This window comes from Halichoeres trimaculatus, unplaced genomic scaffold (genome assembly GCF_033239565.1).
Source record: "Halichoeres trimaculatus isolate MK-OKI-2021-1 unplaced genomic scaffold, fHalTri1.1 fHalTri1_scaffold_8, whole genome shotgun sequence".
NCBI classification, from domain to species: Eukaryota; Metazoa; Chordata; class Actinopteri; order Labriformes; family Labridae; genus Halichoeres; species Halichoeres trimaculatus.
The window spans coordinates 14,968,293-14,981,713 of NW_027437186.1; the positions used below are offsets into that span (position 1 = coordinate 14,968,293).

General features: G+C 39.3%; 1 protein-coding gene across 1 annotated transcript in view; it reads right to left on the reverse strand.

Moving 5' to 3' along the window:
• Positions 1 to 530: 530 nt before the first annotated feature.
• The window catches only part of epas1b (endothelial PAS domain protein 1b), a 61,231-nt gene continuing 48,340 nt past the window's right edge, over positions 531 to 13,421 (reverse strand). Inside the window, exons 7-16 of the mRNA XM_074676491.1 lie at positions 13,231 to 13,337; positions 10,660 to 10,807; positions 9,349 to 9,557; positions 8,939 to 9,171; positions 8,552 to 8,665; positions 6,601 to 7,136; positions 6,397 to 6,493; positions 4,684 to 4,777; positions 4,422 to 4,589; positions 531 to 4,169 (exon numbers count right to left, since the gene is read on the reverse strand). Of these exons, the coding sequence (XP_074532592.1) occupies positions 4,018 to 4,169; positions 4,422 to 4,589; positions 4,684 to 4,777; positions 6,397 to 6,493; positions 6,601 to 7,136; positions 8,552 to 8,665; positions 8,939 to 9,171; positions 9,349 to 9,557; positions 10,660 to 10,807; positions 13,231 to 13,337 (1,858 nt within the window). The 3' untranslated portion in view covers positions 531 to 4,017. The remainder of the gene's footprint in view (positions 4,170 to 4,421; positions 4,590 to 4,683; positions 4,778 to 6,396; positions 6,494 to 6,600; positions 7,137 to 8,551; positions 8,666 to 8,938; positions 9,172 to 9,348; positions 9,558 to 10,659; positions 10,808 to 13,230; positions 13,338 to 13,421) is intronic.

Here is a 13,421-nt window from a genome sequence, read left to right on the forward strand (position 1 = left end):
CACACACAAAAATTAGATATATATTCACCTTAATGGCTCCAGTAATTCTTGAACTTTCACTTTTGATAACATCCAAGTAACAAAAAAAAAATTGTATTTTAACTTAAAGCGTCAACCAAAAATAATTAATTTCTGCAAGGAAAAAAAATATGATGTTTATCTGTGATCATAACCTTGGTTTAAGCCCTGCCAATGATACTGGATAGCCAATCAGACTTGGCCCATTGGTTACCCCTCTAGACATCCCCCTGCTGGTTGGAGCAGTGAAGGCTTTAAATGGAAACAAAAAACATATTTTGTGTTATTTCTTGTGAATTTTACTTATTTAAAGTGAGTTGGATAAGATACAATGTCAAACAAGGATTTCATTCCATAATAACCCCCAAAATTGAAGGAAGTCAACTACAGGTATACAGGGCACCAGCTGTGCATTTGAAGGGTCGTCTTGGTCAAGCAGAAACAACCATTAAGTCATGATAAGGCACATTGTATGGACTGAAATGGACCTTGAAGACAATGTCAGCAGCACAGAATGTCAAAATATAGTGTTAGTGGATCCAAGAAGTATAATAAATGTTCTTAAAAGACACATAAAGCACCATTGCTTTTACATAGGCAACTGGAAAACTATGATTAATGATTTGACAACTCCACCTTCTTCAACAAAATGCTACATATCGGACAAGTGAACCTTAGAAAACTGATATTCATCATTAATCTGAACTTTTTATTTCTTAACTTTATACTTTTATCTCCTGAAAGCAAGAATAAAAACAGTACTGCCCATCAATCAGACTCTATAGAGATTTTAGGGATAGGATAACAAGAATTAAAGTCTTTAGAGAAGAATAGTCTAAAAAAATGCAATGACAAAGAAACAGCACAGCGAGGGATCTGATCCATCCACATCTATGAGGGAGAGAGATAAAGACAAAGTACCAGGACACATAAACACTAAAAACATTATTGGAAACTTCAGTTTAGTTTAGTTTTTTTTTTTGTCCTTTTTTTTTTTAAATACGTAACTTGTCTGTGTACAAAGCACTATAATTGATACAGAAAAGTGGTCACCACACAAAGACGATAAGCTCAAAAAACAGAGTGAGAGTAAGAAAATTACTTTGAGCCCAGGAGAGGAAAGAACAAAGGAAAACAGTGAGAATGTGTTTTCACTAAAGGTACTCTGTTGATTATATTACTGACATCATTTGGGTGAACATACAGTTTCTAGATTGAAAAAAAAACAGAACCTTACTCTTAATCCATTTTGTATCAATTTGACTGATAATATTCCTGTCAAAACTGTTAATAATGGCAGCCGCTGCATGTCTAATTATTATAAAAACTGGCCTTGCCCTAATCTCCAAAATAATACATACAATCCAAACTAAAGTCACTTCTCAGACTGCTGTGCTGCACTGAAACTAAAGCTAATGCTGCTACTGCTGCTGCTGCTATGTACATCTGATTGAATGAGTGAATGAGGAAGTGATACAAGTTTTACTGGCAGGTTTGTGCAGTGGTGTGCTAAACAGAGTGAGGGGAGAGCTCTGTCATTAACAGGGTTCATTTGCCCTAATATCCCACCGAGGGGGGCCGCCAAGGACAACTAGATCTTCTGAATTCCACCTCTTTTCTTTGGTTCTGATCTGATGCAATCACACAAAATTACACAGTTTAGGGTAATTTTTCTTATACTAAGAGCTCTTTTGATCACATATATTGCACGTCTAAAAAGGCCCCAAAATGTCCTCTATCTCCCCAATCATCTCCTCTTATTCAACATTCCCATATTGAGACTTTGAAAGTTTATGCTTCTTAACTTTAAATCTGTCACAATTAACATATGCAGCAACCATTCAGGAAGTATTTCATTATTCAGGTGTCTTTTTCTGAACGACATTAGATATCACTATATCTACCATTGATTGTCGTGATATTGGGAAATAAATGCACAGAATACTGTATGCTTTCTCCTTGGACTGTTTAAATGGGCAGCTCTTCCCACTGACTCCTCTGTTTTTGCAGAAGAAGCTTGCAAACTTTTTAAATCATTTTTCCTGAATGTCTAATTTTTTACTTTTATTTCTTTTTATTATTTTAAATTTGACCTGGTTGTTTTGGTGCTTAAACACAACCAAACCATGACCATTTCACAATTTTAAAGACATTCTAATGTCTGTTAAAAGGCATTAGGATAAGCTAAGCTAGGTTAACCTAACTAAGTCCCAGCCTTTCACTATTTTAAATAAATCAGAACAGTCCAATGAAGCTCAAAACCATAAAGTGAAAATCAGATTTAATAGAAATGTTAGAGAAAAAAAAATAATAATTTGATCACCTTAAAATCAAACCCTGCTCCTGCCATCCTTGCCCTTGGCTCAGATGTTCTGGGCACACCACTGCACAACTGTACTGTGAGAAGTGTGTTTGTATCCTACAACATGTTATCACATAAACTCTTGTAGTGTGTGCATCTAAGTCATATGTACAAGAAATGAGTCTGATGCATACAGCTGGCTCTGCTGCTGACTATAAAAGCTCAAGCTCAATAAAATAATTGCACAATAAGAAAAGACCCTGTAGTCACATGAGCTATTTACCTGACTGAAAGATTTAAGAAGAAAACATAGAAAAAAAAGAAGAAATAAAAGGTATTTTCAACTTACAGTAGAGTACATGTATAGCAGTATATATTTATTAGTGTGTCTTTGAGTTAGACACAAAAATAAGAATCTAGAAGGTGGAGCATAAACATATAAACAAAATAAAAGATATGGAAAGAAGTCGCATTGATAAGGTAAAGTGTCCCGTCAGCTTGGATTAAATAACTTGAGGAGATCTAATAAAAAGCTAAAATATTTCAGAAAAATAAACTACTATAATATCTGAACAAAACAGTGTGATGCATATGGCATTGATGCTGACCCAGACTGACTCAGATGGGATGGATTTCAGAAAGAAGTCTGCGAATGAGCAGAGTCAGGTTTCATAATGACTCTATCCATGCTTATTAGCTATAATTCACATTTGACTCCTTGTTTCTTTGAAAAATACATTTAACTGAAAGGTGATTATAAGGGAGTAAAAAACCCTCAATGATGCAATAAAAATAAATAAATGTTCTTTATTTTGACCAGCTGAAGTGAGTGTTTTCACTGAGCTTGTACATGCTAAGCCAGCTTATCTGTTTTGGGAGATTTAATTGAAAAGATGAGAGGTTGAAACATCAGTGATACTAAATTGTTTTTCCAAGGCTTTGACTGGAACTAAAAACTGGGAGGATCGAAATGCTGGTCACAAAGTAAATTGCAGTGCTTTCATTAATATGTAGGTAGTATAATAGTTTCTCCTCTGAGCTGAAAGACTCAGCTGAAAAAGAGAAGATACGTTGGGCTAGATAGAGCTGCATAGAGAAAACATCAAGGTGTAGGTCTGTAACAGAGACCAGGTCGGGGGTAAGACATGGGTTTGGGGTGGCCTGGCTCTGGCCTGTACATGTGTATGGCTGCAGAAATTCAGGCAGAGCTCACCTTTAAGGTAGGTTATGTGATAAATCTCACTGCTAATACCCTTTTCTACACCCAACACCAAAAGTCAGCTTTAGAAACAGAGCAGACTAAGTGCGACAACACTTTCACGTAGTTGTTTGCCCTGCTTTTTTCTTTCAATGCTGCATAAACAATGTTTCAACAAATGTGTAATCTATGTGGCTCAATGTAAGGAAATGTTTATACACTCAACCTTCTTCTGACTTGGGTCCAAAGCTTACAAAATGAGGGGTGTAAGTGGCTTAACCCTGATATATCAGCTTGTTAAGGTGGTCTATGGACAAAGCTATAAAGAAACAGGGAACAGAATGTGGGGCTGAGCCATATAAGCTAAATAAGGCAGGATGTGGTCATGAATACCATTCCCTATAGGTAACATAGCCTTACAGCGCTCAAAGGCCCAGAGGTATTAATGTAAAGAAAGGCTTAAGTCTGGGGCTGCAGAGAGGTTTCAGGTCCGGGGGCTCTAGGTGGCCTGGTCCAGAGCTCTCAGCAGGTCACAGCCCTGGAGGAGGTGCAGGGTGCCCTGCAGAGGGACGTTAACCTCGCAGTCGTAACGGGTCAACTCCGGCAGGCAATTGGTCTCAAAGGAAGGGCCCAGCAAACGACTGGCAACACCTGAGAAATCAAAGCAGAGAGGCAACTGAAAAATCTTGTCAAGGATTCAGTTTGAACACATAAGAAAGCCAAAGTCTTACAGTAAAGAAAGAAGTAGCTTTATAATACAAAAATAATTTTGTTTTGTGTTAACTGCAAACAAAATGTACAACAATTACAAATTAGATGATGTAACATGGAAACCCTAGAAAGTTAACAAACATGTCTCTTTTAAAACTGTTCAGTCCCAGCTCTGACAGCACATCCGCTCACCTTCAGTCTTGTTAGAGAGCAGCATGCTACACTGTGAGTAGCTGCAGCTCTTTTGAGGGAATTGTTTTTCATTTGCACCACCTATCCCAATCCCAGGATACTGGGATTTCCTGTGCTGCTGCAGACATGAAGACATACTGCTGGGCATCATCCTCCCTATGCCTGAATCTGACACAGAGAAGTAACAGGAAAAGTTATTGGGTGTAATAGATAATTATGTGAGACATGTTTCAGCACAACAACAACAATAGAGAGCTCATACCTGCTAGTGATCCTGCACTGAGTGAGCGATCCATTGTGGCAAAACTCTCACCCCGCATCTTCTTCCAGATGGTTTCTGATGGTTTGTTTTCACCCTGTTTAAAGATGGGAAAAGATGGTAATTTACCAAAAGAAAAAGCTAGGCGTTGCTAGGCGCTGCCCTGTTGGCTATGGCTGCCTTTTGGAGCAGCTCTCTCTTCTTTGCCCATTTCTTGTACATTTTTTGTCTCTTTTTCATAATCTTTGTATTTGGAGTGGATCATTACTTTGTATGGATCATTTGTTGGTCATGGACACCAAACTTTTTGTGGCTTCAGTGATATTTTTACTACTTTTTCTCCTGTGTTTGTCTGGAGATCCTACATGTCACCATGGCTGCATTGTTTACATGTGACCTCAGCTGTTAGCAGCTGGTAGCATGTCAATGCTAACTGGTGTAAGGCCTGATGTTTTCCCATAAGGTGAGGAGAAGGAGGTGAGGACGACATGCTGGTTCTCAGGTGTGAGCTAAGAAGTGACGACATGGACCTGTCCTTCCATCCATCATTATTGGGAACGTAAGATATATCTCCAATAAGATGGAAGAGTTAACTGTGCTAACCCATTGAGGGAATACCGGAGGGAAGAGTAGCATCATGCTATTCACAGACATGGCTAACGGAGCTACCATCAGACACCAACTCCACATTGGAGGAGCTTTGCCTGCTGTGAGCAGACAGGATCCAGGAGACAGAGACTGAACAGACTGCTGAAGAAGCTCAGTCCTGGACCCTGTGGAGGTGGAGACTGGCTGAACTGGACAATGATGGACAAGCTGTCATCATCTATTTTCTTATGGACCTTTTTGCACTTTCTATACACTTTCTTAATTTTGTTTTCTTGATTGCTGTGACTTCAATTTTGTTTTACTTGTTACAATGACAATAAAGTTTCATTCTATTCTATTTCATTCTATTCTATTCTATTCTATTCTATTCTATTCTATTCTATTCTATTCTATTCTATTCTATTCTATTCTATTCTATAGTCTTAGCTTTTTCCTTTATGGTGGCTCGCAGGGTCATTTTATTCAAGTGGAGGGATCCAACTCCTTCATCTCTGTCGCACTGGTTCAGGGACATGAAGCAATTTTAAAACCCAGATAAACGTATCTCACCACACAACAAACAGTGAACAGATTTAACAGAGTTTGGCGCCCCCCTTCTGCCTGTCTTCAAGAAACCTAAAACAGTTGTTTCTGAGTAGCTCACCTCCACCCACCCACCGACCCACTCTTTTCTTCTTCTTTTTTTGTCTCCCTACCGGTACTCTCCAATACATCCCTTTGTCATTTTTGATAATCTATTCATAATTTATTGGAATTAATTGATTAATATATTTTAGTTTATATTACTTTACTCATTTCTACTATCTGGTCTTGAGAGTGATTGTGTGGTTGGGTGAGAGGGTGTCTTCCTTCTTGTTTATAACTATTTTGTGTTTTCTTTTGGGTGACATGAGTTGTTAAATATTGAGAGAAAAGTTTTTCATTGCACAACCAAACGTTTTTGTATTACTATTTATTTTCAATAGAATAGACCACCTCCATAAATAAATGAAAAATCAAATAAATGAAACAAATATATAATAATGAATGAAATTAAAGGTTTGAAAACCTGTGATGCTCCCCCGACCCTGAAATATTCCTCTTAAAGAAAGCTTAATTAAAACTTACCACAGCCATCTGGTTGAAGGAGCGCTTGATACTGCTGGCCATGGCCGCTGTGGCTGGACCCATGTCTTTATAGACTTGTACAAAATTTTCCATGGACCTGTGAATGAACACTCACTTTAAAACAAATGTCAGGAAACCGTTCTGTTTGTTTGAGGTATTTCTGTATTGGTTTAATGCTTGAGCAGACACATTTTGTAACGTCACCTCTGTTTCTGCATCATGGGTGGTATGTTCTGATGGCAGGACAGTCGCTCTTCTCCTGACAGAGGCTCCATCAGGTAGGGCTTGTTGGCTCGTGTTTGCTGTTGGTACGTTATCAGAGGGTCTGGTGGCCACTGCAAGTTCTGCCTACCTCCCATAGAGGAAAGAGGAGGGCTGGCTGGAGGCTGGTATGGAGGATGCTTTATGTGGCCCAACATGTACGACATTACGCGGGGGTCCATGGCGCCCTGTCCAGGGCCTCTCTTCTCCCCTGTGATCCATGACACAGGAGGCTGGTGCTGGTAGTGGTCTTGAGCTCGAGGAGGAGAGGTCAGAGGCTGGAAGAGGCTAGTAATGTTGCTGAAGCTCTGCTGGCTGCCTTGGTGTGTTTTGGTCAGGTTGCTATTGCTCCCCATGGATCCTGCAGGACCAGCATCCAGCGGCTCCGGCTCTGGGATAATGGGATTGAGCTGGAAGTCCTCACCATCCATTGGGATGTATGGAGCCAAAGTCTCAAGATCTAGGTCACTCAAGTCCCTCTGGAGAAATAAAAGATCACACGGTTGTTAAAAAAAGTCTTACATTTAAGGTCATGTGTGAGTGATTACTTAGTTTTTCATGAAGTAGCTGTTGCACAAATGTAGACTTTTAAAATCACTCAAACTTCAAAAGAGATCTGAGAGTCATACAAAGAAAAGGAAAGAGTTTGGTGCACAAAGGCTTCAGAGAGGCATGTTTCATGAATGATAACTTAGGCTGTCTAACAGGGATATAATGATACACTCAACTAAAAATACAACTCAAGTTGCTGGGTTCAAAAGCAATTTTTTGTGCTTTCTTCTAAAGTGTTTGTAATCCTGTTGATGCTTTTTTAGCTCAAAGGAGCTGTGAGAACTATCTGGAAACGCGAGTGTTTTTCCGGGATAAAGTCGGTTTCCCATGAGCTGAGTCATGGGGACTTGACTCTTGCCAAGGCGTGCGTTTGTTTTGAGGCAAATGAATGGAGAGTAGGTCTTCTTTTCAGCACTAATTACTTTGTTCAGGACAAATTTTAACCAGAGAAAAAGTGATGAAGTAATGGATTAACTAATAATTATTAATTAATTGATAGCAGCAAAAATCACGTGTACACAGGCCGTCAATTAGAAGACACACCCCAGTTGTGACTGATGTCTTGTGTGTACTTTCAGGTCTTAGAGAAAAAAACAGTTAGACTTTAAAGCCATTTATAACTTTTCATTTGCAAATCAGTTTACACATTTTTGGATTTGTGTGCACGCATTTGTGGATTGAGTCACACGTTTGAGGAACAATTCACATATCTGTGGATCAGTGAATGCATTTACACACACACACACACACACACACACACACACACACACACACACACACACACACACACACACACACACACACACACACACACACACACACACACAAAATTTAAGCTCTCTTCTGCTTTTCTGTCCTTTTTCTGTCCGACAGTTAAGCTCCAGTGTAGGCCATTGATAAAAAAGATTAATCCAAGAAACCGTTTTCAGCAGAAAAAACTTGGATCTCTCTTTTCTGCTAAACTTCATTGGCCGTAAATCAACCTTTCTCAAGATCACTTGGTTAGTCCTTACAGCTCCTCCAAGAGAAAAAAAAAACTGTTTTTGTGATGCTAATTTGAAGTGAATATAGTTGAGCTATAGTGGATGGCAACCTCTATGGATAAAAAAGACAAAACTAACAGAAAGCATAACCAGGCAAGTTATGCAGATATCATCTACGTCAGTAATGTACCCTCTTCGTACTATTAAATGAAATCTTGTAATAGCAGAATTGTAGGATGGGTGCTACTGTCTTACTACTGTCCAAGTTCAGGGACAAAATGTTTAGGTAAATGATTGCAACGATAACCCAAAGGGGCAAAGACTTTAAATGTTTGTGCATTGAAGAAAAGGAAACACACCTCAGTTCTTCCAGGACTTCCGCTGCAGTCAGTGTCAAGTGCAAATAGCTTCTCAGTAAGCTCCACCTTTAGGTCACTCTCCACTGAGCTGTAGTAATCACCTGGACTGCTGGGCTGCAGGGAGGAACCGAGGATGGAAAAAAGGAGGTAGAGAGGGAAGAAGCAAATAGCGTAAGACGAAAGACAGATGGAGACAAACAGAGGCACAATTCACTGCCTGTTCCTTTCAAATATCCACCCCCGTTATTCTCACACACAGTCAGTGACCACTGAACCCCCCGTAGGCTTCACTGAACACAGAAAGAACAAACTGAAACAAAACACAGCCAGTTACTCTCCCACTAATTACTCATTTAAATTAAGTGATGAGTGTCTTCACGTCCTCACCGTGGAGCAGCTGCTGAGGCTGGGAGTAGCGCTGCCTGGTGGAGGATTCTGCTGCACGGTGAAAGTACTGGCCATGTTAGCCATGTCTCTCTGAGCTGGGGCAGGGGTTTGGCATGACACGGATGGAGCAGGCTGATGGCTTTCACTGGCCCAGGATGGAGGTCCAGGTGGGGGCATGGCTGCCGCTGGGATGTATCCTGTTGGCTGCTTGGGCTCCTCATACTGAGGGCCACCTTTAGACCAGAGACAACAAATACAGTCAGAAAAAAAAATCAAGATAACAAATTTCACTTGTGAAAAAACAATATCAAGGGTTTCAGCAGATTTCCGGGCAGAATTTTGGGGAAAACCAGTAAATACGGTTTTGGCTGACAAAACACTTAAAAAGGGCAAAACAAGTATTTACTAACAGAAGTCAAGAGATATGATGGTGTCCCCAGGTGTTGGAGCCAGCTGAGCGAGGTCCTCGGGCTCCTCTTTGAGTTTGGTGAAGAGAGCATCTCCAGGCTCTGCAGTCACACCTGGTCCTCCAGCGGAGAAGAAGCTGCTCATGTGGCGTGGCTTGAACAGGGACTCAGTCTGCTCCAAGGACAGAATCATGGACTTCTCCTCGATGTCACTGCAGGGGCAGAGGGGAAGAGAGGAGTGAGATGGCTGATATGTGGATACACCACTGCAGAGGGCACCCATAGAGCAGCAGAAAAAATATCGGAATAAATCATCTGAAACTTTTTTGTTGCATGTTTTTTTAATCCTGTGTTTGGGGCATGCATGATGAATGCTGGTTTTGTAAGTAGCACTTGGAGAGAGCAAACCAGGGTGTCTTGGTGTGGTGGAATCAAGGCCAACTCTGTTACGACATAGAAGTGGATAGAGGGGCATTTCAAGAGCTATATGAGCATTTACACAGAGGACAATATCCATGATGATGTCATATGGTACCACACAAAATATTCCCTGAGTAAATATAACAACTTTATTATAGGGGCTGTTTTACGGGGGAATCCAAAACAGGTCTAATAAACATTTCCCTGAATTAACAGTGGTCTCTTAGTATCACATGCTCTGGATACTATTAGTGGAAAACAGACTTAATATGTTTGATTTTTGGTTTTCAACAAAAATGTTTCAAGAGCTACATTTCAGCGTGTAGTCTGTTTGCTTTGTGGATAACACTAATGGTGACATTGTTACCTCATTGATGATTATGCTTTGGCACACTCCTGTAAGTTACATTGTAAACAAAAAGTCCCACACAGGCTACTGCAGCAGTATGAGTGTGATCAAGAAACACATGTACTTGTGATGTAACCGTAGTGAACATCTTAAAAATGCTGAGATAATATTGTAATAATAAGGATTTGTGATGGAGATTGGCTGTACTTTGAGTTTTTGTGGCAGATCGGCAAAAAACTCTACACTTTGATGTAAACATTTCAGAACTCCTGCAAAACATAGTTGATGTATTCCTTTCATTCACATCTCCTCTTGGGTCAATTGGGTCCCTGATCACATATTTGTGATTCACAAATGACTTTATGTATATGTAAAACAACACATTTGAACAACACATTTTATTCCAGCTTATATTTTGAATGATAAAAGAACTACTCTCAATCACCGAAAGCAACTTTGGTGAAATTATATTCTGATCGTGTCACAGTAATGCTTCATGTTCATTGTTCAACACCTTTGTTTTCAGATGTAGAGACCTCACTTACCTGAGGACATAGTTCACACACACAATGCACTGGGGCTGGGAGTTGCGGCTGTTGTAAATAACAGTCCCCTGTGTTTCCACCCAGACGTAGCCTCCATTCTTAGCCAGCATTCGATACTGACCGCTCACTGCCTGGCCCTTGCTGCACACTGGAGAGAAAAGAGGGGGAGGAGGAGTATGTGTGTTAGGAGCTGTCAGATTCAATTGTGGCAATAGTTTAATGTTGCAGATTAAAAAAACAATCATAAACGTCTCATAGAGTATTTAATGTTTGCATGCAGAGTTCATTTATTTTTCAGGGCTATTGTAATAATCTAATGAGTAATAAAGTATCTATGTATTTATTCTGTGCAAAGCTTTGTATTCATCCAAACATTGCTTATGAAACTGGGATGTTTGACTTTTGAGCAGAGATGGAGATGTTCTGGCTTCAGTCCAAAGTTCAGCTGTGGCGTGGGAAAGAAGCAGGACTGTGGTCAGAGAGTGTACATAAGGCCAGTGACTGTGTGTGTGTGTGTGTGTGTGTGTGTGTGTGTGTGTGTGTGTGTGTGTGTGTGTGTGTGTGTGTGTGTGTGTGTGTGTGTGTGTGTGTGTGTGTATGAGTGTTTAAAGACGCTTCAGTGCAACGTTACATGTAAAATAGCACTGTTAGCATGTGTGAATTGACATGCTGGTCACATTGGCCGTGAGAGCTTGTTGACATCAGGAATAATCAAACAGATGGGGATTAATAAAGTGCTTTCTATTCTATTCTATTCTATTCTATTCTATTCTATTCTATTCTATTCTATTCTATTCTATTCTATTCTATAATGTCTTATTTCTTGGTTGGTTTACAAATGCAAATGCAAACATTATTCAAATAAGAGTGATAAGTGAAAAGCAGCATTGTTTTGTCCTAAATGATTTAAGCTAAAGTAGATTATCATTATGAAATCATTTTCAACACTTGATTGGTAAACCCTAACCAAACTTGGGCCTGTTACTTCCAAAATAATCTGATTGGATTACAGCTATTAAACAGGATAAAAATCCAAAATTTAATTTTCAGGAGGAAAAATTCATTGAGAGTTGAATCAGCTTGATTTGGTATTAATCTGGGTTAAACCTTCTGCATTAATCAACTTTTTGAGAAGGATTTGAATATATAAGATCCAAAACTAAGGATTTTTCTGATGTCAGCAAACTGATGACATCAGAAATGTAGGGTACTATAAAGGTTTGGACATTTAGATTTTACAGTAAATCTAATTGGCATTTACAGTTTTAAGAACACAGATTAGACATTGAGAAATACACTTAGCTTTTTGATATAGCAACATAAAATGAAGCAGTTCTCACCATAAAATTATCCCAAAAAGCTGCTGATATGAAACAAAAGATGATATTACCATAGCTTTGAACTTTCATGTGTTAATGAAACAATCTGCACCACATTACTGAACACTTCCTCACAGCTCAGAGAAGGAGACACAGTGTAATCTAACAGCTCATTTTGACAGGGACAATTTACACCAATTTATGGGTACCAGAGTTAGCTATTAGCTCATTTATATCATTTAATATAACGCTTTGAATGGTTTTGTTCATTTATTGAGAAAACTTGGCTCAACCCACAAACTCTGCTTTGATGCTCATTCCACTAAAGCATGTTCCTTACAAATGTGGCTCCATTTAAAAGAGAAATAAACAGACTTTCATGGAAGGATTAAAAAAGATAAACCTAATCACAACAAAGAAATACGCTACCACAAAAATGTTTTTACTTTTTGAGCTAAGTTTAGTTTTCTTGCCAAGAAAATATTACCCATAGGTCTGTTACTTAAGTATGTTAAATGCAGTGTGCAAAAACACACACACACACTCAGTCATTAGATTGTATCAGAGGCCACCTGGTCTCCTGTCCACTGTGTTTGAGGCAGCAAACGTGCAAACCTCATCTGACCATCAGTGGCCGTGCTTGATGTAATGAAATCATCTCGATACTACACCCCTGCTCCGTAAACACATGGATACACTTTCTATCTCTGTCTCACTGGTTCTCTGTATACCTCACCATGGAAATGTGGCAGAGCAGAGCAGATATTCTCCTTGTATATACCCATATTATTCAAATATAGCACTTATTATGTCAAAAGTATTTGTATTTTTCATTTCATATATCATATATTTATATTTTTTTACTGTCTTCATTGTATTCATTGTCTGATAACACTCAGGAATCCATGCAACAACATTTTATTCCAATGCACTGCTGTATAATTTGTGCAATGACAACAAGGGGAGTCTAAGTCTAAAATGAAATGGGTACTGAAGACAAAATGTAAACAATCTTAAGAAGATGCTTAGGTAACTCTTATTCCTTTGTTGGTTAGAATTAAGTGAAGTTAAAATCATTTACTGAAAGGTTCATCATGCTGGAGACTTCCTAGTTTGTCATCTCAAATAATTTGCAAGTCTTATTTTTGAACTCTTTGATGAGACACAGGAGCTTCCTGTATATCCACCAGCCTGACACCAGGTTGATATCATGTCCCTCAGTGTGTGTATGCTTCTTGTTGTGCATGCTTACAGTTGTGGTGGCTCTTGGTGACGCTGTCTGAGTCCAGGGCATGGTAGAAGTCGTAAACTGAGCGACCCAGCAGATCCTCAGGGGTGTAGCCCATCAGCTCTGTCACCCTGTGAGGCACATTTAAACGCAGGTTGTTAGAAAAATGCGAAGGATTTGATGTTTTCATTATAACTTTTCTGTGATTCCCCTCT